General features: G+C 46.1%; 3 protein-coding genes across 9 annotated transcripts in view; 2 read left to right on the top strand and 1 right to left on the bottom strand.

Moving 5' to 3' along the window:
- The window catches only part of ADORA3 (adenosine A3 receptor), a 37,247-nt gene extending 33,731 nt beyond the window's left edge, over positions 1–3,516 (top strand). Inside the window, exons 3-4 of the transcript XR_004322774.1 lie at positions 1,886–1,992; positions 3,491–3,516. The gene's annotated coding sequence lies outside the window, so the exon portion shown is untranslated. The remainder of the gene's footprint in view (positions 1–1,885; positions 1,993–3,490) is intronic.
- On the top strand, positions 1,883–8,306 carry TMIGD3 (transmembrane and immunoglobulin domain containing 3). Of its 2 annotated transcripts, none has more exons than XM_032487327.1 (5): positions 1,883–1,992; positions 3,491–3,838; positions 5,418–5,484; positions 6,164–6,264; positions 6,793–8,306. In XM_032487327.1, exons 1-5 carry the CDS (start codon positions 1,953–1,955, stop codon positions 6,891–6,893), a joined length of 657 nt encoding a protein of 218 aa, XP_032343218.1. In that variant the 5' UTR covers positions 1,883–1,952; the 3' UTR covers positions 6,894–8,306. The 2 variants fall into 2 exon arrangements, with proteins under 2 accessions (XP_032343218.1, XP_014413242.1); XM_014557756.2 differs by lacking the exon at positions 1,883–1,992 and adding an exon at positions 2,489–2,899.
- Positions 8,307–11,741: 3,435 nt separating this feature from the next.
- C9H1orf162 (chromosome 9 C1orf162 homolog) lies at positions 11,742–17,324 on the bottom strand. 6 transcript variants are annotated; one of them, XM_032487321.1, is made up of 8 exons: positions 17,069–17,324; positions 16,872–16,952; positions 15,250–15,391; positions 15,040–15,087; positions 14,190–14,259; positions 12,804–12,898; positions 12,494–12,543; positions 11,742–12,247 (listed from the first exon to the last, which is right to left on the bottom strand). In XM_032487321.1, the coding sequence occupies exons 4-8, from the start codon at positions 15,074–15,076 to the stop codon at positions 12,086–12,088; spliced, it is 414 nt and encodes a 137-aa protein (XP_032343212.1). In that variant the 5' UTR covers positions 15,077–15,087; positions 15,250–15,391; positions 16,872–16,952; positions 17,069–17,324; the 3' UTR covers positions 11,742–12,085. The 6 variants fall into 6 exon arrangements, with proteins under 6 accessions (XP_032343212.1, XP_014413244.2, XP_014413245.2 ...); XM_014557758.2 differs by having other exon boundaries at positions 16,872–17,324; XM_014557759.2 differs by having other exon boundaries at positions 15,266–15,391; positions 16,872–17,324.
- Between the last annotated feature and the right edge of the window lie 9,164 nt (positions 17,325–26,488).

The raw sequence follows: 26,488 nt of genomic DNA, 5'->3' as shown, positions 1-26,488 counted from the left end.
CCCATCTGCTTATTCTCTGTGCCTCTGAGCCTGTGATTTGCTTTAGAATGTTACTGCTTCATATCTTGGGCATTTTGCTGATAACTGTATGCAATCCAGTGCACCTTCTGTTGGTACTTACTTTGGTTTCTTAGTGCCATCTCTGAGCAGCTCTGAGTGCTTGTTTTATATGCACCTTTCTCAGCAATAAGGACTGCTTTTTAAAAAACATAACCGCAATACCAGTATTAATTATTGACTGTCATGTAATGAATTACCCCCAAACTCAAAGGTTTTAAATGATAATTCTTCATTATCACTCATGGTTTCTATGGTCAGGAATTCAGGACCATCCTGGGGGGTGGTTCACGCTTGGGGAATCTCAAGAGGTTGCTGGAGATTTGATTATGCTGGAGGGTCTACTCCCAAGGTGGGTCCTACGTGTCTGGCAAGTTGATGCTGGCGAGTTGGCTCCTTTCCACGTGGGCCTCACTGCAGGTCTGCTTGAGCATCCTCACAACATGGCGGCTCATTTTGCCAAGAAAGGGAGAGCAGCAAGACTTCTGAGGTGGAAGTTGTGCGCCTTTTATGACCCAGCCTTGAAGTCCCATGCCATCACTTCTCCTGTATTTTACTGTTCACGTGGGCCAGCCCGGATTCAGATTAGGAGAGGACTACACCATGGTGTGAATGCCAGGAGCCATCTTAGAAGCTGGCCGTGACAGTGTCAGGAGCATATCTGAAAAAACTGTGATGATAATTTCTTACTATCATCAAATACCTAGTGATTGTCCAAATTTTCTCAATTGTTTGCTTTAGTCAGGATCCAAATAAGTTCCATACATTGCAATTTTGTCAACATGTCTCCTAAACCCCCTTTTAATCTATAGATTCCTGTTTCCTTCTCTTTTTACCCCCTGGCAGTTTAAGTGTTGAACTCATAAAGGTTTCATGAGGAATAGATGAGGCGACACAGGGAAAACAGCTACCATGATGCAGGTGGCCCCAGCACCATGACAGGCCCACCTGGGCCCATATGCTGACTTTGTGTGCATGGGGAAAAGGCCCCCCTTCCTCCAGAGAGGACATGGTGGGAAAGCTGCACAGTCACCCACGTCTGGCCCTTGAAGACAAGTGCGATGTGACTAGTAAGCACTCACTTAAATTTACCGGAGGGTGGTTCCTTAATTCAAACTTTGTCAATTGGTGGCCAGGTCCTGTGAGTCCCATTAGGAATCAGGGGAGGCGTCCGCCGCGTGGGCACATAGCCTGCCCAGGAAAGCCTTCAAGACGTCTGTAGGCTGCAGCCTGACTACTGACGCCCAGACACCCACACTTGCACCTGCTCACGTGCTCCTGGTGCCGCTGACAGCTCTGGGCTCCACCCCCGCCCCCGCCCCCGGGACGAGGCTGCAGCATCCACTCGGGAGGGTGGGGTACTTCTGAACCTCCTTACTACAATTCCTCTCCACTAAATAGGAATTGGGCCTCCAAGAGTGGTGGACAGACAAGAGGCCTGGCCTCTGGTGACACCTGGACTATTGGCAGGACAAGGCTCGGTCACATACAGACAAATGTGTGCCAGTGATGGTGTGTGTGCAGGTGCTCTTCTGAGTGTGTACCAGCCCTGGTGCCAGAGTGGATTTATCCGGGAGGGGGCTCTCCACTGCTGTTTTGGCTTCTGTCAGGGAGCCTAGAATTTTCTCAGTTGCCCCATATTACTGTATAAGTAAGTTTATGTCCACAAATGGCGTCTCTCTGATGAGGTACCCTTGTGCAGAGCACAACCTGGATGCCTATTCGTAGCAGCACTGCTTGGACTAACAGACTGGTCTTTCTTTTCTCTGGTCTCTCCAGGCAGGATAAAACCACCTTAAGCTCAAAGATATCTGTTTCCCTTAAACAGATCCAGGATTCCTAAGACCCGTGGGTCCAGCTGGTGATCCCAGTTAAAGGATCACTTCCTTCCGGTCATGGGGCTCTTCATTCTGCTCTCCTTGACTGTCCTTTCAGGTAAGAGATGGGGAATAAACATCTCCAGCCCTCCCAGCTTCCCAGGAACCTTGCCATTTCCTTCTGCTTTCCTACATGGAGTTCCTGCTCATTAGCTCAAACCATACGAGAAGTGGGACCAGAAAATAAACGGAGGGGAAAGTAGATCTTGTCCAAATTACTTCTTGTTCTTAATTCTGATAAATGGGTTGTGGGGAATTTAAAACCCTCATTTAAAATGAGAGCTCTGTGTTCTCCCTTTCAATTCAAGTTCCCCTTCCCTTCTCCGTCCTCCCCTTAAAAATGTTTGTGCTGACAGATGAGAGAGGACGGGACTTCCTGCCTTCTGCCCATGCCTGACCCTACAGAGGACCGACTGGCCTGCGCTCTGCTGCCCTCTAGCCTTGTGACCTTTGAGAGTCACTGCCCCTCTCTCTGGGTCAGCATCCAGGCTGGTAAATGAGTATCACACAGTCTTCTTTCCGGGGTTGATATGAGAACAAACTATCCCAGCATGTCACACGGTATCAGGGATGCAAACCTGCTTGGCAGGCTGACCCCTCCCACCGTGAGCTCAATGTGAGGCAGCATTTGAGGGGACCAATCCCAGAGCACGTCTGGGAGGAAGGCTGAGTGAAGGAGGGGTTCTGTTGCTGATCTCCTCTTCTCTGTCAGACACCTCCCCAGCCACACACAAGCTGGATGTGGCGTGCACAACTTCCTCATTACGCAACACCCTGAGATGACAGAGGTGCTCACACCAGTCTTGTGCAGAAAAAACTTGAAGTTCTTAGCCCTTAAGGCCAGGGCAGAACCTGACTCCTCTGTTTCAGCCCTATGCAGCCAGCAGAAGCCTCCAAAGCTCCTTACTTCCCTTTTGAGGGTGCCAAGGTGGAGTGAGGGGCCAGGGGCAGCGGATCTGCTAACAGTAAGCCTCGGGCTCCTCTAGCCTCCCGCCTGAATTCTTGCAGCAGGGGATGTATGTCTTATCCACTCTTTGGCCAGAGAAAAAGACTTCTCCAGGGACGCTGTAACAACCACAGACCGTGTGGTGTAAACAACAGAAATTTGTTTTCTTACAGGGATGGACGCTAGAAGTCAAAGATCTAGGTTTGGTTTTTCTTGAGTTCCTTCTCCTTGGTCTGCAGGCAGCTGCCCTTTCACCGTGTTCTCACACGGTCATCCCTCCGTTGTCTGTGTCCTAGTCTCCTTTTTCATTAGGATACCAGTCAGATTGGATTAGGACCCATTCTGATGACCATTTTAACTTAATTACTTCTTTAAGTCTCTAAATCCGAAGACAACCCCATTCTAAAGTACTGGGCGGTTAGCATTTCAACATAGAAATTTTAGGGAGACTGTATTGAGACCATAACAATTGCCAGCCCCAAATAGGCAAAAATCAACCTCCCATGCCTTGATTAATTTTCCTCTGAGGGGCAGGAACTGCAGTGTGTTGAAAAGAACAATGGTGTGTGTGTTTGTGTGTGTGTGTGTGTGTGTGTGTGTGTTTTCACAGACGCCATGGTCATGGACGAAAAAGTCAAGGAACGCTTTGTGCTGGACACGACTTCTGCCATCTGCAGCTACGATGCCCACTATAAGGACCACCACAAATACTGGTGCCGAGGCTATTTCCGGGACTTTTGCAACATCATTGCCTTCGCACCCAACAGCACCAACCGTGTGGCCCTGAGGGACACAGGAAACCAGCTCATTGTCACTGTGTCCTGCCTGAACAAGGAGGATGTGGGCTGGTACTGGTGCGGCATCCAGCGAGACTTTGCCAGAGATGACATGGATTTTACAAAGCTTCTTGTGACTGACAACAGAAGAGCCCGTGCCAACAGCTTTTGGCCTGGGAAAGGTCAGGAGCCTCACGGGGGTCTGGCTGGGGGTGGCCCATAGCAGGGGGTGTCAGCTGCTGTGGCGAATGCTTGCTGAGCACCATCTCGGGCCCTCCCCAGGTTCTCTGGGGTAACCTGGTCTCTCCCTCCCTCCGCAGTAGGGTGGCTGCTGGGGTGCTGGAAAGTAACATGGAGTTTGGGGAAGAGGAGGGTGCGTGGGCCCTGGGGTGCTCTCGGAACCTCTCTTTCCTCACAGCCATCTGGCTTATGGAACTTGGGAGGCTAACAGGTGTGAAAGCTGTGTGTTGCTGGGCAGGAAAGGCTCTGAGGCAGTTATGAAATCTCTGTGCTCCTGGGATGGCCTTGTAGGTCTGGAATCTTAAAGATTCGTTTCTCGAGAGGTGATCAAGGCTGCAAAAAGTGATCCAGGCGCTTGGACAGGCACCCTTAAAACTGTCCACTTAAATAGTTTCATAATTTACAGAGACAAATAATAGGTCTGAGTGGTCTGGGCTTTCTTTGAAGGAGTACAGTTTGCACCAGGAAGCTTCCAGAAAGGTGTGGTGCGCTGGAGCCTGGAGGGCCGAGTCTCTCTAAGCCAGTCTCTGTTGCTCCTTTGGGCCAGGGTGAAGGCCTAGGGTCTCCTGATGCTCCCCCAGATTCTTCTGTCCAATGCTGAGAACCTCCCTTCACACCGGAAAGCCTCCCTCAGGCACGCTGCTCATGGAAGGCACTACCTTTCCTTTCTTCTTTTTTCCTCTCCTGTGACTTCACATGACTTCCATTTCTAGAAGGGATGTCTTTCTGTTGCAATCCAGAGCACAGTACCAGTAAGAAGACACACCAGAGGACTTAAGGGAAGCCCCTGGCAGCCTCCTCCTGGTGCTAGAAAGCCTAGCTCACACTTGACCAGATGGGAATTGGTTCAGCAAGCATCTTCCTGAATGTGTGACGACCTTCACACCTACGGTGTTTCTACTTTGTGTGGTTCCGTTTTTCTTTATCTGTGTAGTCTGTCCTGAGTTTCAGGCTCAGGATGAAACAGGACCCACCAAAATGTGCTCCTTAGTTTAACTGAAACACAGACACACACACGACCCTCTGGTTTTATCCCAGGAGGCAATCTGGGTGGCGCTTCTCCCATTGGGCTTCGGTGGCTGTCAGAAGCACAAGGTGGCAATTACATTACCTACTGATCAGTTCCCTAAGGACAGGACTGGCCCCCTGCTGCCTCCGCTGGCCCCCTCGTGTAGCCTTCGGCCTGGGATTCTCTAGCCAAGGGCCATTTCTAGTCAACACAGAGCCTTTGTGCAAATCTGGAAAAGGTACCCCTTCCTCCAGATGCATGGAGCCCAATGTCGGGGTGCCTGGCTTGGCAAGCAGAGTGTTTCAGCCCCTGCTTGTTCCCTCCGCCTTCTGCCCTGTGCAGGGCACATGTCTGCAGCTGTACGTGGTGCCTCTGCTTGACCCAGCTGCCGCCCAGGGCACTCACCCTCCGGAGGTGGAGGAATGACAGGCAAAGGTGCAGCGATGCAGAAGGCAAAGGAAGGGCCTGGGGAGGGGCTTTATTTGACTCTCAACAAATCCTTTCTGACACAGACCTACCAGGCAACAAGAACAGAAGCTGCAGGGCTTCCAGAGTTGTCGACAAGGCAGATCACTTCAGGTGAGTCCTAACTTTAGGGGACCAACGGACTTTGGGTGGGCAGTAATAACACGACATGATGATGGATTCGCACCTGCTACTTTTTGGCTGTGTTGTTTCTCCTCTTGAGTAGCTATCTTCAATGTGACCATCTGCTTTCTTTCCAAAGAGTATAATGTAGGACTCTCGGTCACCAGCAGCAAAAATGCCCTCTGGCCATTTTAATTAAAGAGGGGAAAGCATTATCAGGAGAGAACAGGGTCTGCTGAAATGCAAGGGCAGGGGAGGGGCTGCCTTCAGATATGGCCAGGATTTATCGCCATCTCTAATCTGCTACCCTTATGTGTGTTTGCTGCTTCTCTCTCGGAGCTGCCCTTTTGTATTTCATTTTTGCGTGGGAGATGATATCCATTTGTAGCTCCCGAGTTTATTTCTCCCTGGTCCAGGGATGAGCCAGCCTGAGACTTGACCCTCCGCTTGCCTATCCCATGTCAGTTTCTGAGGAGGGGCCTGGGTTCGGCTCGGTTTTCCGGAGGAGAGAGGCGCTTTAAAGGAATCCAGCTGCCGGGAGCTGCTGGAACCCAGGGTGGGAGCAGGGGCGGCGGGAGGGGGCAAGTCCCAGCAAAGGGGGATCCTGAGCAGAGAACCAAAAAAGTGGTTTCTCCCAAGGGACACAAATGCTGTCTGTGATTCCTTCCAGGATGTCCATCTTCCTTATCTGTATACTGATCACAAGCTTGGGGTCCATCTTCATTATCAGTCATCTGTCCAAACGGAGGAGAAGTCGACGGACTAGAAGGGGTAGGTAGTGGTGGGAAGTGCAGGGGTGGGTGGGAATTAGGGAAGATAAAAAGGGTCAAGGGGGAGCTTTCAAATGGGTGAATGTGACCCTCCTCTTGTTGCCTGGGTCCCTGGCGTCCCATGCAGCCTGCCCGTGGCCAATCTGGGCTGGGGACATTCTGCCTCATAGTGACAAAGGCACCCTGAGGGGTGGCTGACAAAGGCACCCTGAGGGGTGGCAGACAAAACACTGTAGCCCCGTTAATGGAGGTGTAGGTAGACCAGGTAGCGGGGAGGCCCTAAGACTCAGAAGGTGCCACGTCTGGAGGACCACCTGCCTTCTCAGAGCCAACGCTTTTTGATTGGAACTTTTTGTTCACCTGGAGGGACTAGAAGCCAAAGGGGTTCCTGGGGCCCCTGGGTAAACAGGCGTAGAAAAGTCTCCCTGAGAAGCGTCAGGAATGGAAGAGGGGGGCCCAAGGGCCTCAGCCGTAGGCTTGGGCCATGGAAGGGGGGCCTCTCAGCTTTGTCCCTCCTTCTGCCCTTGAGTGATCGCAGGTAAAGGCTTAGCTGGAAGCCAGAACACTAGCCAAGCTGCTTCTGGGATCCCCACGCCTCTGGTAAGTTCCCTCCTTGGCTCTGTGTCCTGAGTCCTGTGCCCACGGCTCCCTGATCTTTAGGGCTCCCCATTCCTAAAGGGAGGAACTATGTTCAGAAGGGGCCATGTGGATTCAGTCCACCTCTCCTTTGGGGCAGCATCAGAGGAGGCCAGATCCTCAAGGCCACTACGTGGTGAGTCTGATAGGCTCTCAGGTGGACACGGGGTAGAGAGACCAGACACAGGTGCCGCTGTTTGGTTAAACTGAGTTTGTTTCCTTTTTATGCTCAGAAGTCACAGAAATGCCTTGGGCAGTGGAGAGCCTGTAGGCACAATTACGAAACAGACTCCAGCCTCCTCTGGGCATGGAAATGTAAAAAATAACATTTTAGAGAATGAGAGAAAACAAATACCTGTTAATGAAACACAAGGGCCTGTAGCCAGAAGAATCTGAAATCCAAAGCTAAGGCTGCAAAAGATGTCACACTTTCCTGGCGATAATGTGGCCCTTGGCTAGAGCAGGAGCCCTGAGAAATCAAAGCAGTGGCTCCCCCGGCACCCCTGGCCTTCTGCCCTCTGAGAGCTGTGGGGGCTGTGGATGTCTTGCTCAGTTTTGCCCAAGACCACTCCTTTCGGGACACAATGGCAGTCTAGGTTTTTGCAAAAACCATCATCACTTCTTTAAGGCATGAACTCGGGCAGCCTGTTACATCTCTGGGACTGTTTTCTTCTCTATAAATTGAGGACCCCTTACTCCCCAGTATTGTTCATTCATTCATTCAATAAACAAGGATGATGGCGGATGCTGGGATACACAGTTGAGTCAAAGAAACAGCGTCAGTCTTCATGGCACTTGCAGTGCAGAGTGGGAGGCAGACGAGCCATCTCAGACACACACACACACACACACACACACACACACACAGGGGATTGACAACTAGAGTAAGTACTCTATAAGAGAGACGGACGGTGCTATGAAAGTTGAGGCAATGGAACCCAACCCTCTTCTTTTTTTAGCAAGGAGTTGTACCACCTGGTTTAGTCATGACCTGCTCCCTCACACTCAGGCAGTTGAAAGATGCAGCCTGAATCAAGGTCCCTTCTGGGTCCTGAAGGAGTCCAGCCGCATTCACATCACCAGAGCTTGGTGAGAGGTGAATGCAAGCCCCGCCCACCAAGCTTTCCCGCTGACTGGCTAATAAGCTTTGATGCAATGGCATCTGATTTCGGCCTTGAAAACAAATTTTGGTGTTTGGTCCCTGTGAAGTCCCCAAGACAAGGTTTGCAACTTTTGCTGCAGAAGCACCCAGCATAGATCTCAACTCAATCTTCTTTTTCTATTTCCAACAAAGTAGGCAACTCTTTGAAGCCCCTCTCACATGTCCTGACTCCAAAGAAGACGGCTCATAACTCGACAGAAGTTTTCTTTTATTTAGTTCATAAATAAAGTGATGCTACAATACAATCACTGTGACAACTGGCCCACATCGGGGGGAATAATTCTGATCTCAGGCGTTCCTGAAGTCCCCTCTAACCTTGACAGCAATCATTTGCAGCTAGGTAAGAATGGTGACCGCCAGAGGGGCTCTGCTGGGCCGCCCCTGAGCAAGGCCACAGTCGGATAACATCTCGAGATCTTAGTTCTCGCGCAGTTGGCCAATCAGAAGTGAAGAAGAGTGCCAGATGTTGGCCGGGGGCCAGCATATCACCTGTGTTTTATTTGTTAGCCGGTAAATTTCTAGCCCAGTGTTGAATGAACTCCAAGGTATGACTGACTACTCTCAGGGTTTCACTGGAAAAGTACTTCCGGAAAAGCTTCTGTTAAAGGATAATATTCTAATTTACCTCTCAATCGGTATTACTTGCTCTTCTACCAAAGAAGGGGGGGGAGGCTAGACCAAGGGTTCTCAGAGTCTCTTGGCGCAAAGACTCTCTCCTATGTGAGAAAATGCCACCAGGCTGAGTGGATGCCGATTTTGATCAATGAGAAACCAAAGTGTGATAAATCACATGAAATATTCATTCACATCAGGAAACACAGATTGAGATGGGGCATCCACAGTGGTGGCTGCACTTGAGGTGAAATCGTAATTAGCGATAAAAGTACCAAAACTCCCAGGTCCTACTCACATGCCTACATCCTCTCTCCCCAGGGAGTGGCTCTCCTGCTATTTCAGGGAGATCTTAGGGTCTCCCCACCTCTGCCTCTGCTGCCCTCATAAAAACCCTGCTCTTCCAGCCCCTGCTAAAAGGATGCTGGCCAGTCTCAGTGCTCAGGACACTCACCTGGCCCCCTGTCTGAGCAGGGCTGGAGCAGGGATCCTGGTTCTTGACACAGTTGTGCGTATGTCCTGCACGTTTAGGTCCCGGCTCTCACAAAGTCTTTCATGAACACAGTTCCTTTGACTTTCCCCTAACCCCTCTCCATGGGGTAGGGTAGGGAATACAAAGCTACTCGTCAGTCTGATGGGAAGAGGGGGGACTGTGGCTAATGACCCATTCCTGCCATCCTCCGTGTTTCCACCCAGCTGGCCCCCCCACCTCCCAGCGTCTTAGATCAAACAACATCAAAAGTGGTCTCTTCCCTCAGCCACAGAACAGCCCCAACCCCTCCCCTGTGGCCATGTATTGAATTTACATAAAGGAGCCACTAGCCCACCGGCTCTGCAAAGAGCAGTCCGGTCTGGGCTTGGTTAGGACATCCTACCACACAAGGCAAGAGATCAGACCTCAGTCTTCCACGACAGATGAAGACATCCACAGACGTCCTGGAATACTTAACACCTACTATCTAAAAACTGTTTCCCCTGAGAATCCTACAGGTTCTGGTTCCGTGATCCAGGATTCTACAGCCCCTTTTCTCCCCACACCTAGCAAAGACTGCTTGAATCTATGGTCAGTTATTTAAGTTACTCATTTCATCCTCCTGCAAAGCTAGCTGCACGCCAGTTTTCACGATGGGGAGACAAAAAAAAAAAAAAAAAAAAAAACAACAAGACTTGGGCTATGCTGTTAAAAATGGGAAGCTTCAAGCAAATAGAGGAAAGAGCAATTAATGTGATATTTCATATACAAGTGGGTGGTGGGAGGATGATGCTTATGCCTCCTCTTGTAGTTGTTTATAAGGCACTGGCCCTGAACTGGAGGTGATGCGGCTTCTAGCTTCTGGGTTGGTGGAAGTGTTTGATGTCAGCTCAGCGTTTCGAGACCGCCCCGCCGCCGTGTGTCCCACCGCCCGCCAGGGGCGAAGGGCATCCCTGGCGCTCTGCTGCCCTCTAGCGGCTGCCGTGCTGCGGTGCCGCCGTCTTTTCACAAGACTGTTGCCCTAAACCATCCTTTCCAAGACCTGTTTACTCCCACAGAGGGCCCGCTCCTTTATCAACTCGCTCTTTCCCCGTCTTCCTCTAAAAATTCCTGTCAGGAGCAGCTGCTCCATCTCAGAGTGAACATGCTCTCTCGATCATGTCACCTGGTTTTACCTTCCTAGTTCCTCTGCCACTATAGGCGCTCTGGGGCAGCTCAGTGTGGAGGCAACATGCAAGGCGGACTTGATTTAAATTTTGTTCTGCCAGTTACTAGCTGGGAGACCTTGGGTAAATTATTTCATCTCTTGGAATGTGAATGTCCTTACCTTGATTTTTTTAACATATCACTTAATGTATGTTTAAGAGCGATTTGGGGAGGATGCTTTCCTCCCCGTGGACGGAGGTCCACTGGGGTGATACTCATCACTGACTCCCCAGCGGAGATGGAGGGAGACGACTGATGAGTGAGTCTGGAGGTAGGAACCAGGCATGCGCACTCTGCTCTTCCTCTTCCTTTTTTAATCTCTTGGTGCAGCTTTCAAAGAGCCTGCGGTCTCTTCTGCAACTCCTACGGTCAGCTGAGCGGCTGTTTTGGTTGTGGGGAGGGGCGGGCACTCTCCTGCTCTGTCAATCATGAAGAGTTCAGGGCTCTGAAGCCCACTTCTCTGCAGCCACAGTCTATGCTCTTACTCTGCTATGTTTGTAATAAAGACGGTACTTTTTCTCTATTTGCTGAGTCCTCTTATTTCTCAGTTGGTCTAGAATTCAGGTGGGGAATGGGAGCACTAGGTACTGAAAATCCTCAACAAGGTAAATGAACTTCAAAAGTTATAAAAAGAGTTTTTAAGGGAGAGCATAGCCCCTCCCATCCCTGCCTCTCAGTCCCTCAGTAGCCAAGCTCCCGTCCCCAGGGGCGATTACTAAGACCAGTTATTGGTGATTGCTCCCAGAGACATACATATATACAAACACAGGTGCACTCGGGTACGCATGCGCACACACGCGCACTCTACATGGATAGAGCATATTCAGAATTGTCTTGGTTCCTGTTTATTGTTCCCATAGGAACTTAAGAGTAATCTGACCTAGTAAAAAATAATCTTATTGGTATTTTTACTGGGATCATCTATGGAGTTATCCATCGGGATTGAGGGCAGGAGTTAATATTTGGATAATCTTTAGTTCCCATATAGTGCTGTAATGCGTACCTCTTATGCTACAGCAAGGAGACGGACATCCACACTTGAGTAGTGCTTTAGCCAACAGGGACCTTGTATTTGTGCAGAGCCCTGGGATGTACAGAGGACTTTTGCATATGATATCTTATTTATTCTTACACTAAGAGATATATGTTATTCTGTTTTCAAGACGAGGAAACTGAAACTTTCAAAGTTTAACGCACTTGCCCCAGTGACTGAAGGCAGCTAGTTAGTGGCAGAGTTTGAGACCTGTGCCCCAATCGATCCTGAGTTAGTTCCGGAGTACGACTACCCCACTACCTCCATCAGGCTTTTCTGGCTGTGGGAGAGCTCTGCACCTCTGCAGGTGATGGGGACAGACACATCAATGATGGAAAAGGAGCCCACATTGCGGAGGGTTTGCTTTTATTTGTAATGGTCTCTAGACTCCTCCCAAGGTGACCAATGATGCTGAGGGAATGCTCTTTGTGCCCAGAGCTCTGCGCCACACACTTTGGAAGGGGACAAGGGAGGCAGTGTCAGCCCTCAAAAGGGCTCACAGGCTGTTGGACCAAGTGGGCGGGTCAGCAATCTTTTCTCAGGCCGGGAAAAAGACTGACCCTTGGTCTTCAAAATGGCTGGCCATTTTTGCAGATCACACCCAGACAACTCCGACTGTGGTTTGACCCAGGCTGTTGTCCAAAATTTGTTAAAAGGGAAGGTGATGTATGAAGACGGAGCTGAGATGAGAGGAATGGGACTCAAGCCTCAGTGGAAAGGGACGTTGAGTTTGTCACTTTAATTTGAGAGTAGACAATGGGATCCAAGCCTGCAGAATGGTTCTCAGTCAGGTGATCACTCTTTTCCTTTGAGATTTTGAAAGTCATGTTGGCATAGGTATATGCCTCCTCTGGGGGTGAAAGCTGCAGAAGGAGGAGGAGGAGGAATGCGTGAGATCAATTTGGAGGAAGGTATCTCTTAGAAGCAAGTGCCTTTTAGAAGCAACTTGGAAGCTTTGGTCAGAGAAGACCCCAAGGAGATCAGAAGAACCCTTCAAAGAATCACTTGCCCGGTGCCCAGAGCAATAACACTAGTTGGTAAGGCATAACAGGGGGAAATTCCAATGGCAGAAGGCCTCCAGTGTCCCAGAAACAGCACGGTCATCTTACCTTGTCTGGAGGATCTGAGGGAAGATCCAGGGCCTGGGAATGGGAGTGACCTGCCACAAGTGCCAAGAAGAAGAGGGATAGTCTCACCAGTGGGGCCTGGAGGACTCAGAAGCCTCTCTCTTCAATCTTGGGAGATGGGATGGGGTTGGGGGAGGTGTTGGAGGTGGGAAGGGTGAAAGGTGGGGAGGGCAGGGGGAAGAGTGAAGGTCTGCAGAGAGGGTGGGCTAGGCAGGTGTTACTCTCCCCCGCAAAGCTAACTCCATTCTTGATGGCAGAGAAAGAAAGGATGCCCCACCTCCTGGAGACTTACATTTTCTGTAGCTCTTTATGATGAGGAAGACGAGGGCCGTGAGCAGCAGTGTCAGGAGAACACCAGCAAAAAAGGCCAAGACCAAATGTTCTTTGCTGTTTTGGCAAAGAAAGGGAGTAGGTGACCCTCTGGGCTTTCTGAAGGCCTTTCCTGAAGACCAGAGGGTCATCTTTCCCACCTACAGGTAAACCCCTGAAATAGCTTTCATACTGCTTAACTCCCACTCCTCCCCTTCCAGATCCAGCTGAGTCCTCAGTGAAAGCTGTGGGCTCTCTTCCCTCTCAAAACACGTCCCCAGGCCTGCATGCAGCCAATTTGATATACAAGCTTAGGGGATTCATGAATTTCTTGAGACCTGGGGGACCTCCAGGTTAAGAACCATGCTCTGAAGGGGAGGGATAAATTGGGAGATTGGGATTAGTGAATACACATTACTATATATATAAAATAGATAAACAACAAGGTCCTACTATAGAGCACAGGAAACTATATTCAATAGCTTATAATAACCTATAATGAAAGAGAATATGAAAAATAATATATATACACACACATATATAAAACTGAACCACTGTGCTGTGCACCAGAAACCAACACAACATTGTAAATCAACTGTAGTTCAATTAAAGAAAAAGAACCATTACAATAGCCAAGACATGGAAACAGCCTAAATGTCCATCAATAGATGACTGGATAAAGAAGATACGGTATATTTATACAATGGAATACTATTCAGCCATAAAAACCAACAACATAATGCAATTTGCAGCAACATGGATGTTCCTGGAGAATGTCATTCTAAGTGAGGTAAGCCAGAAAGAGAAAGAAAACTACCATATGAGATCACTCATATGTGGAACCTAAAAACAACAAAAACAAAAAACAAAACAGAAATAGACTCATAGACATAGAATACAAATTTGTGATTGCCAAGGGGGCGGGGGTGGGGGTGGGAAGGGACAGACTGGGATTTCAAAATGTAGAATAGATAAACAAGATTATACTGTATAGCACAGAGAAATAGATACAAGATCTTATAATAGCTCACAGTGAAAAAAAATGTTGACAATGAATATATGTATGTTCATGTATAACTGAAAAATTGGAAGATGGGATGGGGTTGGGGGAGGTGTTGGAGGTGGGACACAACATTGTAAAATGACTATAACTCAATAAAAAAAATGTTAAGAAAAAAAAATAAAAACAAAAACTCCCCTCAAAAGAAAGAGAACCATACTCTGAAGGTAAGAAGCTGATTTAGTTCTTCCGCTGTTTCTGGTCCCTTCTCTCCCGACCTCCCGCCCCAAGTCCATAAGGCAAAGCTGCCGACACAAAATCAAATGCCACGTGGTCCGAGATAAAGAGGGTGGGAGGACTGCCGCTTACTTGGGGTGGCCAGACAGGCAGGGTGCAGAGGTAACTGCCGGAGCCGCTGTGGACTGGGTGCTTTGTCTGTCTGTGAGAGAACACGAAGGGGATTAGCGCACCTGCCACGTGGCTCTCCAGCTTAAGGGTCCCCGCTGCCCCCGCACCGTATCTAGGAAACCAGGGGAAACTAACGACGGGAGCTACAGCTCCACAGAAGGAGAGAACATGGTTTCTTAGGTCCCGGCTCCCTTAACATGAACACTAGATCAGAAACTTCAACAACAATCCGCTACACAAATGAAAGAAGGGCCGAGTGTTTCTGCAGCCCCATATGTCCCTTTGATAAAAGCACTGCAGGTCTCTCCCTCAAAGATTTTAATAAGACCCTACGGACATAAGCTGCTTGGGACTTAAGCGGAGACTGTCAAGTCCAGGGAGTAGAGACCGAAAAGTGAACCCCAGAACTAGCGTTTCCTAAAGTCCTGGGGAATCTGACCTTGGAAACTGCTGCCTTTTTTGGTTCATTTTTTAAGGCAGCTATTAACAGTGACTAGCCAGAGGCAGCCTCAGTGAGCTTTCCTAACACCTACACCACAAACAGAGGCACAGCGAGGGAAGTGATTCTCATAAACTGCCTAGATGCTCTAATATTGAGCACACAGACACCCTCCACCCAAAGCTGGAGGATCAGAGAGTTCCCTCTAGTTCCCCTTTTCATTCATCTTGGCATTGGATCCTGCATCGTGGTAAAATCTGATTCTTCCAACTTCGGAAATGTTTCATTACAGCCCTTCAGCACAGTTTCCGGTCATCCCAGTCCATTTCAACTCAGCAGTGAGGCAGGTAATGGGTTCTGTCCTGGACTTACTATTGTTGGATTCAGGTTTGGAAATATCGCTTCCCATGTCTGTGTCCCCTGAGGATTAAAAAAAAAAAAAAAATAGTACCTCCTAGAAAACTTGGAAAGGACAGGCAGCAGAGGGGCTAATTCTGAAACTGTAATCTTAATATAAGAGCAGTAGCATGGGGGAGAGGCAAGTGGTGGGTGGGTGTTCTAGTGAGATCAGGAGTCACACACTTTATAGTGTGAGTACCACAGCTCGGGAGGCAGTCCTCAGCTTTGTAGGTCCATAAGTTTCATCTTATTAAGGCACCGAGAATCAAATGATTGCTCTGGAACTGACTCACAGTAACCAACCCACAGGAGACTGATGTATGAACTGGAATGACATAAGGAACACGTTGATGTTAACCAGTGCGTTCTATCAGAACATATGAAAAAGCCAGTTAAAACCATAATTTTGTCTGATAAACATTGAATTGAAGTAAGTATGAGAGACGCAGAATGGCTGATTTTAATACTGAGTGTCATCTGGGTCTGATGCATTCACTTCACTCTTTCCTGGAAATGCTGCATAAACTGACTAACTTGTTCTTCGAAGTCTTTCCTCCAGGTTGCATCGGACACTTCCATTTTCTTCACATATTATCTTTTCAAGTGTGGCAATGCCCTTATCTAAACTATGGTTCTATTTGTTAAGCTTTCTGTATTTTCCCTCTTTTATTTATTCGTCCTAAGAAGCATGAAGTACCTAAAAGCAGAAAAGCAAAACTACCCAAACTCCCACTGCCCATTGGCAATATTCTAGTTGAACTTCCATGCATTTTTTTAAAAAGCTAGTTGAAATTCTTCTTCATATCTTCTTTTTTCACTAAGCTTTTTATCATAAACATTTCCCTATCTTATTAAAAGCTTTCTGTAAGTCTTTTTAGTGGTGATGTATCTTTCTGTTATAGCTATGTACTATAGCTTGCTTTGCTAGTTCCCTGCTTGTTGATAAAAATTGTTCTCACTTTTATTTAAATAAAATAAAATAATAAAACAATTTTAGGAGGCCACAATTTTGCTTCGTACTTAGGCAAACTCAAGATAAGAATTTTTGGCTCTGCAATAGCTACTATATTTTAAGATAATTTATTTAGACAATAAATGCCATCAATCATGTCTGTTTAATTGTTCAGCTCTCAAAGGCGAATCAATTTCCAAGTCTTGGACATGGGGGAGGGTTGGGAGAAGGACGCCATGTACCAGTTACAGCACTTAACAGCAACATTATCACGTGCCTTATATCAGCCAAACTCTTTAAAAGCATGTAATTAAGGCTAATAAAAAAAAGTTGCCAATAGGGGAATTTGGTGAGAATTCTGAGCCATGAGACCGGAAAGCCCACCATCCATAGCAGAATCAACCATGGTAACAATTTTTCTAGCACTTTTTGCTCCTTTTCTAATTTCAAAGTCAATGGTGCTTTTGTAGAGCACCTTAAAATATTTATATACTATTTTTTAAATATTGAAATACATGTTTGCACTAAACAGAGTACGAACATATCCTGTGAACTTGTACTGGGCCATACCATTGGGGAGGTAGAAGAGGAAAGGACCATGGTTTCTGTAAAATCTTAATCTTCCCATGAGTGGTTCTGAATTTTACAACCACCTCCTAAAAATGTTAGCACAGCCACTGAAACAAAAGCTGGGCCCCCCACCCTGGAAGACAAAACCATCGCACAACGCCCCAGGAAAACAGTGACTTACAGACCCAGGCCAAGAAAAGCAGGAAACACATTCTCTTTGAAAACATCACCTCCAAATATTTGACAGAAACGTAAATTAAAACAGAAACAGTGCTATATATACCTTTTCACCTTTTTTCTGGCATTGGAGAGTCTTCCTGATTGTCAAAATCCACCAACTACATGCAGCCGTTCAAATACAACCCTTCCTCCACCACATAAAGTTAAAAAGAAAAAAAAGAAACCGCTAAAAATTAGATAACATTTTCTTTTGGTGATCATTCCATCTAGATTCAAAGCATGGAGGGTAAACGAATTTACCTTTTAAGAAAAAGTCCAGTCATGAGATGTTTGAGACTGAGCTTTTTACACGCTGCTTCAGCCACCACCCCTTTTTTTCAGGATGATGAAACAATGGGTACTCCCACCGCCACTGCCTCCATCAAGCTCCGTGTCGCAAAGGTCCAGGGCAGACTTCCTCCTTGTGGCCAACATTATATATATATTTTTAACTCCATAAGCAGAGAACAGAAAAGAGGGGAATAAGACAAGTTTTTTTCTCTTTTTTTTTTTGTCTTCCTTTCTCTTTGCCTGTCTTTCTTGCTAGATTATGCCTTTTTTTCCTTTTGTCTCTCTTCTTTATATTAGGGATTCTTTTTAAAAAATTTTCCCCTGGGTATTTATTTTTAAGAGATGAGTTTGTTTGTTTGTTTATCTATTTATCTATGGGGGAGGTAATTAGGTTTTATTCATTTAATTTTTAATGGTAATAACTGGGGATCAAACCTACAACCTCCTGCATGTTAAGCACATACTGAGATATTGAGCTATAGCCTCCCCCCAACAGGTTTATTTCTAATTAAGCATTTACTGAGTATGTAACCACCATGCCAAATATTGGGGGGTCACAGTGGTATGACATTGTATTTGCCATCAAACACCTTGCAGTCTCATTTATTCTAACCAAAGAGATGAGTTTGATAAAACAAAACAAAACCAAACCATGAAGAGCAAGTGCAGGCTGGACAGAATTTGGGTGTGAAGATTATGGAGATCTTGTCAAAGGGAAGGTGAATCATTGACTTATAAACATTTATCCATAAAACAATATTAATAAATACACTCACTAAGTGAACACAGTGGCCACTCAATGGGCTAAGTGGTGGGGGTATTTCAGGGATAAGGCAGAAAGCTCCTCCTGGGGCCTATGGTCTGATTGAGAAGAGAAATGATAAACAAGGAAACAACAGAGTCACCACGGACTGAGTTAGGGGCCATGGAGGACGGAAGCAGAGTGCCATGCTGGGGAGTCAACGATGGGAGAACGACTTCAGAGAAACTGGATGACCGGGGAGGGCCTGTCCAAGGAGCCATATTTACTCTGAGAACCAGAGGACAGGAAGGAGCTGGACTGGCACAGAGCCTGGGAAGACAGTTTCAGGCAGAAGGCAGAGCAACTCGCGGGCCTGGAAGAAGGGAAGGGCTGGCAGAGCTGGCGGAGTCAGGCAAGGATTTTGCGCGAGCAGGGAGACCTGGAGCTCGGGGCCTGGAGCGTGGGTGGGTTTGGATGAGCGGAGAAAGGACCACGTGAGGAGGGCCCAGGCCCAGGCCCAGGCCCAGGCCTGGCGGCTGGGGTTCAGGTGATAGCACTTGTGATCTCACATGTTATCATATCATCATGGTTCAGGAGCTCAGGCTTTGTAAACGGGGGAAGTAGAAAACAGTTGCATAGACAGATTTGAGACGGATTGTGGAGGTCTTTAAATCCAAGCAAAACATACATTTTAAACATTAATAAGGAACAATGGAAGGTTTTTGAATTGGGGTATAATATGATAAACATGGCCTTTAAGATAGATTATACCACATCAAACAAGATAAACTGTGGGTAAAGAAAGGGATGAGGAAGCAAGCTAGGGGAGCGTGGCAACATCTCAGGTATCTAATAATAAGGGCGCGAGCATCGGGAATGGGGAGGAGTCCCCAGGTGAAATAAGATGGGAAGTTATCAGACTTGCGACCAGGATACAGGGCATGAAACAGCGGAATGAGTCAACAGTTACTTCAAGTGTTTGAATCTCAGTGGCTGAGAGAATTCATTTGTTCATTCACTCCAAAATCATTTATTGAACATTTACCATGTGCCATGCACTGAGTTCCAAGTTCTGAGGACCAAACGATGAGCAAAAGACAGCCTTCCGTGCAGGATCCCTGGTTGTGTATGCCTAAGACACGGGGAACCAGGGAAGGCTTCCTGGAGGAAAACAAGCCCAAATCTACTGTGACTGGAGTTCCACTAGGTCAAGATGGGGCGGGGAGGGGGGATGATCAGATGGAAGAGAACATTAAAATTCAAAACCCTGTGCCAGAAAGGAGAGTAGGAAGCCCAAAAACAAATAAACAAAAAGGCTAGTGTGAAAGAGCTAGGAAGAGTGTGAGGAGGTGCTGGGGTGTTGGGGGCACGCGGAGCAGGCTGGGGGTGGAATTTGAGAGCCAGGAAGTGGCCAGCTCCCTCAGAGCTTTTGTCTTTATGACAAGAGAATTGGGCTTACCTACACTGAAGGTACTAAACAATGGCGACGTGCTCAGAATTGCTTTCTGAAAAAATCTCTAAAACTGGGGGAGAGAGAACAGACTGGAAGGCAGCTGGAATAGCTATGAAAAGACTGGTCAAGAGATCATTACGGCGATCCCGTCGAGGGGTAACAGTAGCTGGGACTAGGCTGGTAGCAGCAGAGAGATGGAGATGTAACTGAATTTGAGAGAGATTAGGACAGCGGTAGCAAATACAAGGGAGGATAAAAGTCAAGGGCTGTGATCAGGGATATCGCCGAAGGGCTGAAGGAGGAAGAGGAGCCAGAGAAGGAGAGCAGCAGCTCAAGATTCAGAGTGAAGATTAATTAATCAGACATTTACTGAGCACCTACCATGACCCAAACATGCTGCTAAGTTCTGGAGTAAGTAAGTGTCATGAAATGTTGCAGATACTGTGTTAGGCACACAGGATGAAGTGGGACCCAAAAGAGAAAGGACTCAGGCTACAACAATGAGGAGGCAGAGTGGGTGTCTAGAAAAGCATCATAGAGGAGATGCTGTTTCAATTGCATCTTGAAAGATGAATCACATTTTCTAGGCAGACTGAGGAAGGAAGTGTACTCTGGGCAGAGGGACCATGTGAGCAAAGACATGCTTTGTCATGTTCAGAGGAATTCAAGTATTTCAGCATTGCTGGTGCTACAGGGAGTGAGGGTGGATGGGGGCGGGGAATGGAGGAGGAAAGGCCACAGGGGAAGGGCAGGACCACCTGATGGAGGACCCTAAATAGACTTCAGTGTAAGGGCAACGGAGAGACTGCTGAAGCACGTAACATCACATTCTGGTTTGGGCACTGGAGTGTAGGAGGGACTGGTGAGGGGCCAGAGAGTGGGCGGGGAGTCCTTTGCAGAGTTTCAGATGAGAAACGGGGAAGACGTGATCAGAGGCACTGGCCTTGGGGCAGAGGAGGGAGGACAGGAAGGTGATGAATCCGGTCTTTCACTGGTTGTGAGAGGAAGGTAAGGGAGAGAGAGGAGCTCAGGAGAACTCCCAGGATTCTGCCCTGGATCATGGATTAACAGTGAGAATATAGAAGGGAGTGGGCCCATATAATGAGTTTACTTTCGGACACATTGAGTTTAGGGTGCCCGTGGAACGTTGGAGTAGAGATGCCGAGGGTGTAGTTTGGATGCACAGGTTGGAGACTCACGGAAGAGGTCTAGATTTGTGTGGTAGAGGATACTAGTTCTCACCCTGCCTCTCAGTTCTTGGCCTGATGATTTCTTATTATCTCTAGGTGCTTTAATATTTTTAAGATGTGTTTTGTATTTCACCCAGATGTTAAAAATTTCTTCAGTCAGAGAGTTGGTCTGAGTTACCTAGTCTAGCATTACTGGAAGCAAATGTTAAAATATTTTGCATCTTAATTGCATTTAACTCCAACCACAAGGTTCTAGGAATTTAAATCTTAATTATATTTCTCACTCCAACAACAAACAGAAAATTTAATTTTAAGCCAGGTATGTTTTACAATATTAATAAAGAATATATGGTTTGTAGAATAAACCTTACAAAAGATGTACAAGAACCTAACAGAACATTTTTAATGAAAAACACTTATGACCCAATAAATAGAAACATAATCTCTAATTTAATCGCTTTCTCTGGTATCATTTATCTTGTTCTATTTCCTGCATTTCCTGAAAACCAGAATTTATGTCTTACGTCTTGGTAGATCAACCAAAATATTTTTGGCTAGATTACATCAAGGTCATATTGTCTACTTCATATTTCAGCACTCTAGGAAGCATACCTGGTTATTCCACCATGAGTGCTGCTAAGAATAATCACTGAATTAGGTAATTGGCCACTTGATTGGAATGATCTTCAGATTCTTATTAGTTACAATTGATTAAAAATTATTTTTATGGTCATTATAAAGTTTATAACAAAAGTAAAGAATCTAATAACATTTCCTTTTTTATTGTCAAATGTAATCCATTTCTTTTGCTAATACAAAAGTACTTCAATTGGACTTTTTCATACCATACATTCAAAAAATAGTTGTGGTAACTCTAATTTGAGATTGCACCACCAGTCACTATTGCAGCCAGTTTGTCAGTACTGAACCACATCCGCCACATAGAAATAAATTTCTGGTATTTTGAAGGTAGAGATTTGGGGCTGTAATTTGGACTCCAGGAACCCTGCTCAGGGTTATCTCCTTCTCCTTACCGCCTTCTTGAACCTGACTGGTTTCTCTCTGGGTTGTGGCACCATGCTCCTTGGGCGCAGGAAAACAAACTCCTGCAGCACACCCACAGGCCCTTGTCCAAAAGGAGCAGTGTGTGCTCTACAGCTGGTGGCTGCAGGACCGTCCAGGTGACAGAGCACTGGCCTGGCTACCCACACAGCACACTGCAGTGTTGCTTTGAGTGCAGATGTCACTCACTGGCTCCCTAACTCTGGGGACCGTGGGGCATGCTGTTAGTCTCTGCTTGGATCCTGTGGCCTTATGAGGAGCCTCAGATGATGGTGTTCTCAGTCTGAACTGACTGGCCTGAGGGCTCTGGCAGCTGCATGGCTAGCCTGACTGTCCCCTGGACTGAGGAGAATAGTATTTCCTGAATATAGGCCATTCACATCCACCTGTTTGGGAAGCTCTAAACTTGTGCAAAGGTTGTGAGCTGGAAAAGTTTAGATGTTTGAAAAACAGCCAGGAAAGAAGCACCAAAGCAGAATAAACAAGGAGAGAAGTAGGTGGGATCAGAGAGACTGCAGGGGACCAGATCACACAGGATCTTGTGAGCTATGGTAGAAATTGAATGTGATGGGGCATTAAAATTTTTTATGTGGGGGAATATGATTTGACTTACATTTTATTAACCTCATCTGGCTGCAGAGAATTGTTAAAAGGGATGCAAGAATGATGACGGATAATCATAGCAGTCCAAGTGGAACACAACAGCTTGGATTAGGCAGTGGCAGAATTTATCAATTTGTGGCAAGTTTTGAGAGTAGAGACGACAGGACTTGCTGAGATAGAAAAGTGAAAGGAACTAAGGTTGACTCCTAGATTTTGGGTTGAGCAACTTGGGTGAATGGTGCTGCATCTGAAGTGGAGAAAACTAGGGAGAGCAAGCTGGGAGTGAAGATTAAGAGATCTGTTTCGGACTTAGGTTCGAGATGACTTTCAAACATCCAGATAGGTGTGCAGACATACTAGGGTCCCTCCTTCCATCAAAGACCCTTACTTCTAACTGTGCTCTGCATCTTGTCATCTTATATTTCTCAGGAATCTTACACTATCAGTTGTCCTCTCACTCTCTCACATCGACTTCTCCCTTGCTGCTTTTCTTTTCCAAAGCATTTAAACCTGCTCAAGCCACTCCTATTTCCAAACAAAAACAAAAAGTCCCTCAAACTCTTCTGTTTTAACTCACACATCCTCCTTGATCATTGTCTTTCTTTTTCTCCTCCTCTTTATAGCCATACTTCTGGACAAAATGCTCCCACTGAGAGCGGCAATGACCTTCCAGTTGAATCAAATGGGCACACCTTGGCCCTTACCTTACTTGACCTCTTAGCGTCAGTTTCCAACTCAAACTGCCCTCCTCTGCTGAAGCGACACACCCCTCGTCTTCCTCCCACCTCTCTGGCCCTTCCTCCTCAGGCTCCTTTACCTGGTCGATCTCCATCTAATCTGAGACAACCTTCTCTTCTCACTCTATACTATTTAACTAGGTTATTTCATCCATTCTCTACACCTAACTTACTATCTATGTGCTCCTGATATCTTAATTTATGTTTCTTTTTTTTTAATTGAAGTACAATTACAATGTGTCAATTTCTGGTGTACAGCAGAGTCCCAGTCACGCATATACATACATACATTTGTTTTCATATTTTAATTTATGTTTCTAGCTATAACTTTTACCAGAGCTTCAGCTCATTTCCCACGTTACCACATGGCCATCACTCATATTCAATATTTTCAATAATATTCAGTATTGAATTCATATTCACTAATATGAATTCAATACTTCTGTTCAGTAAGAAAACACGCAGTACTTTCTCCCTTGAAATTACGTCCTCTCATCTAATCTCTATCTCAATTAACAGTAACACCAGAAGCCAGAAACCTGGGAGACAATTTACACACTTCTTCCAATTTTACACTCTGCTCTCCTCCTAATAAGCAAGGCTTGTCAACTCAAACTCTAAAATCTATGCCAAATCTCCTTCTCTCGTTATCACCATTCTCTTTCAAGCCATCATCAGCTCCCACCTAGACTCTGATAGCTTCCTCCCTGCTCTTGCTGCCCACTCTTATTGTCTCCCACTATCTTTCAGGGGTCAGAGTTGTTAAAAAAAAAAAAAAAAAAAAAACAGAACATAAGGATGAAGATGCGACAGAGATTATGTGGCTTGCAAAGTCTGAACTATTACTATCTGGCCCTTTAGAGAAAAAGTTTGCTGACTACTATTTCAATACATTATTTATAATTTCCTCTGCTCAAATCTTTTTACTAGCTTCCCATTCTTTTAAAGAACATACAATTCTTTAATATGGCCAGGAAAGCCATAAACCTGCACAATCTGGATAAACTACTTCTCCAGCATCATCTCCTGCCATTCTCCCCTTCCCTCTCTATGCTCCAGTTCTGTTTTTTAAGGTGCCACGCTTTCTCACCTCAGGGTCTTTGCACAAGATGTCCCGTTTTATTATCTCCCTATCCTTCAGATTATCAATTTAAATATAATTTGTTCCAGAAGGCCTTTCAAGCTCCTATGCTGGATTAAGTTCACTTATTATGCATGTCCCTATCACCCTGCAGTTTTACCATTAGGAATATACACTGTTCAATGTCTAGGCTGCCAGGCTGAGAGCTATGGGGACAGACAGTATGTTGCCTTACTAGCCCTAGTTTCAAGGTGCCTGACACATACTGTGCTTTTCATGCCTGAGTGAACATCCTGTTCCTCCACTGAGAAACCATTCTTTCAATGTCCAGCCTTACCTTTCTAGACTCAGTGGAAGAAGTTTCCCTTCTGTTGAGGCTAATTCCTCCACTTGTCATCTGAGTATCATCCTCCCACTTATGGATTTTACTACACCTATCACCCCTCTCTATTCTTTTCATCCTCTTCTTCCTTCAGTTTTTCTTTACAGCTATTATTAGTTCAAGCCTCTTTCATCTTAAAACAGACTCCCCTTAGCCAATCTTTGGCTCCCTCTAGTTCCTATCCCCTATCTCCTGGGGTGAGAAATGTTCTTGGTTATTCTACCTTAGGCCTGTTTCCTCACTGCCTTTCAATCCTTTAACACCACTGTAATCTATCTTCTGTCCCTGCCATTCAACCAAAATTACTGAGAAGGGCCACCAAAGACCTCCAACTTATTTTAAGTCCTCTTAATCTTCTCGGAAAATTGGCTATTCCTACATGAAACTCTCCACTCTCCTGATTTTACGCCACTACTCTCTGCTGGTTCCCCTCCAGAGACTAGCCATTCCCTCTTTTGCAGAAAACTGTTCTCTGCTGTTCCTTAAACATTGTTCTTTCATGACTTACACTTAGCCCTATTCTTTTTCCTGAAACACAGTTCCTACTGTATTCCAAGTCACAGTGAATAGTACGTCCCCTTTTCTTCTCTCAAGCAAGAAATCTGTGACTCAACTTGAATCTTCCTTTCTTCCATACTCTCCCCACATCAAGTCCTAATGTTGCGTTTAATAGCTCTCATCAATTCCTTCCTTTCCACCCACACTGCCTAAGCCTTTAAGGTCTTCAATGCCTTTAGCTACAAAGACCCAACAGCCCAAGTAGCTTTGCCTCTCTCCAAACCATCCTCTACTGCTATTAGTGATTTTTCTGAAACAAAAATCTAGTCATCATTCCTCTGCTTAAAACCTCTCACTGGCCTCTGGACACTCAGAACAAGACTCAACATCTAAGAACAGCAAATAGAGACCTAATATACTCCTTACTATTTATAATTCACTTTTAACTAATTTCTTGAGAGTTTAAAAAATGTTAGCTCTCCTACACTGGCTCCTCCAGTCACAGATGCTGTTTCATCTTCCTGCATTCTAACGTCCCCTCTTCAGGCTAATTTCCTCTTGCAAGTGCCAGCTCAGACATCATTTTCTGTCACCTTTCTGCTCTCTCCATGTTATACAGGATACTTTCATTGACACCTTGGGAGTAGAACTTTTGCTTTTTAAGTATTATTCATTCAGGTTAACACTTACGGATAGGATAGTTGTGGTGGTTCACAATACGTCAGCTTGGTTAGGCTGAACCTCCCTGAATGCTCTCGTTAGAATGAACCACAAGAGGTTCTTGAGCAATTTCAGGGGAAATGCAGAGCAGCCACTACTCTGGGGCTCACACGTGTTGTCGCTGATTGGCTGGCTCACCAGCTGTAGCCGGGCCTGCAACTACCCAACCTTTCCCTGGATCATACTTCAGCTTCTCTAACTTCTGGACCAGATGGGTGAAGAAGGGCCTGGTACTTTACAGGTCCATCATTCCACCAAGATCAGAGGTAATAAAAACTGACAAGGGTTTCAGTCTGGGCTTGTGACTTCCACTTGTTCCTACCCTCTCCCGCTTTACGTCCATCTTCCCTTCCTAACTGCCTGCTCCACGGATGTCAAGCTCGTCATCAGAAATAAAGATTAAGAGGTTGTTTAACCAACTCCCATGACAGTGTAAAGTCAGATCCCTTGCATCTAAACATACATCCCAGTAGTTCTGCTTCGCTCACTGAATGCTGACACAGGTATGCACACAGGTAATGAGGCTACCGAGGCCATCTAACATGGTGCTGATAAGATCTTAACACTCTCAAAGCACCTTGTGCTAGTCTGAATTGTATCACATATTCTTACTGCCTTTCCAGTAGATTTTTTATCCCCTGAAGTAGGAACTTTTATTTCTGTATGACCAGTACAGGGCTGTGCCTAGCACAACAATCCTTTGTTTAGTGAATAATTTGGAAAAAACTCTGTTGGACCTATCAAAATCTCCCTTAAGTAACATCTTAATAATATGGTCAATATGATTTCTATAGAAGATGAATACATTAGCCATCAATAAATATTGACCTAAATGACTGTTATATAATTAAAATCTCAAGAAGTTACTGAAAATAGCAATTACCCATATGGTACATATTTTCAAATATTTCCTATTTAAGTC

The sequence above is a fragment of the Camelus ferus genome, chromosome 9, assembly GCF_009834535.1.
Source record: "Camelus ferus isolate YT-003-E chromosome 9, BCGSAC_Cfer_1.0, whole genome shotgun sequence".
Classification (NCBI taxonomy): Eukaryota; Metazoa; Chordata; class Mammalia; order Artiodactyla; family Camelidae; genus Camelus; species Camelus ferus.
Note: the sequence above shows the minus strand (reverse complement) of the source record. Positions and strands in the feature narration are given on the sequence as shown.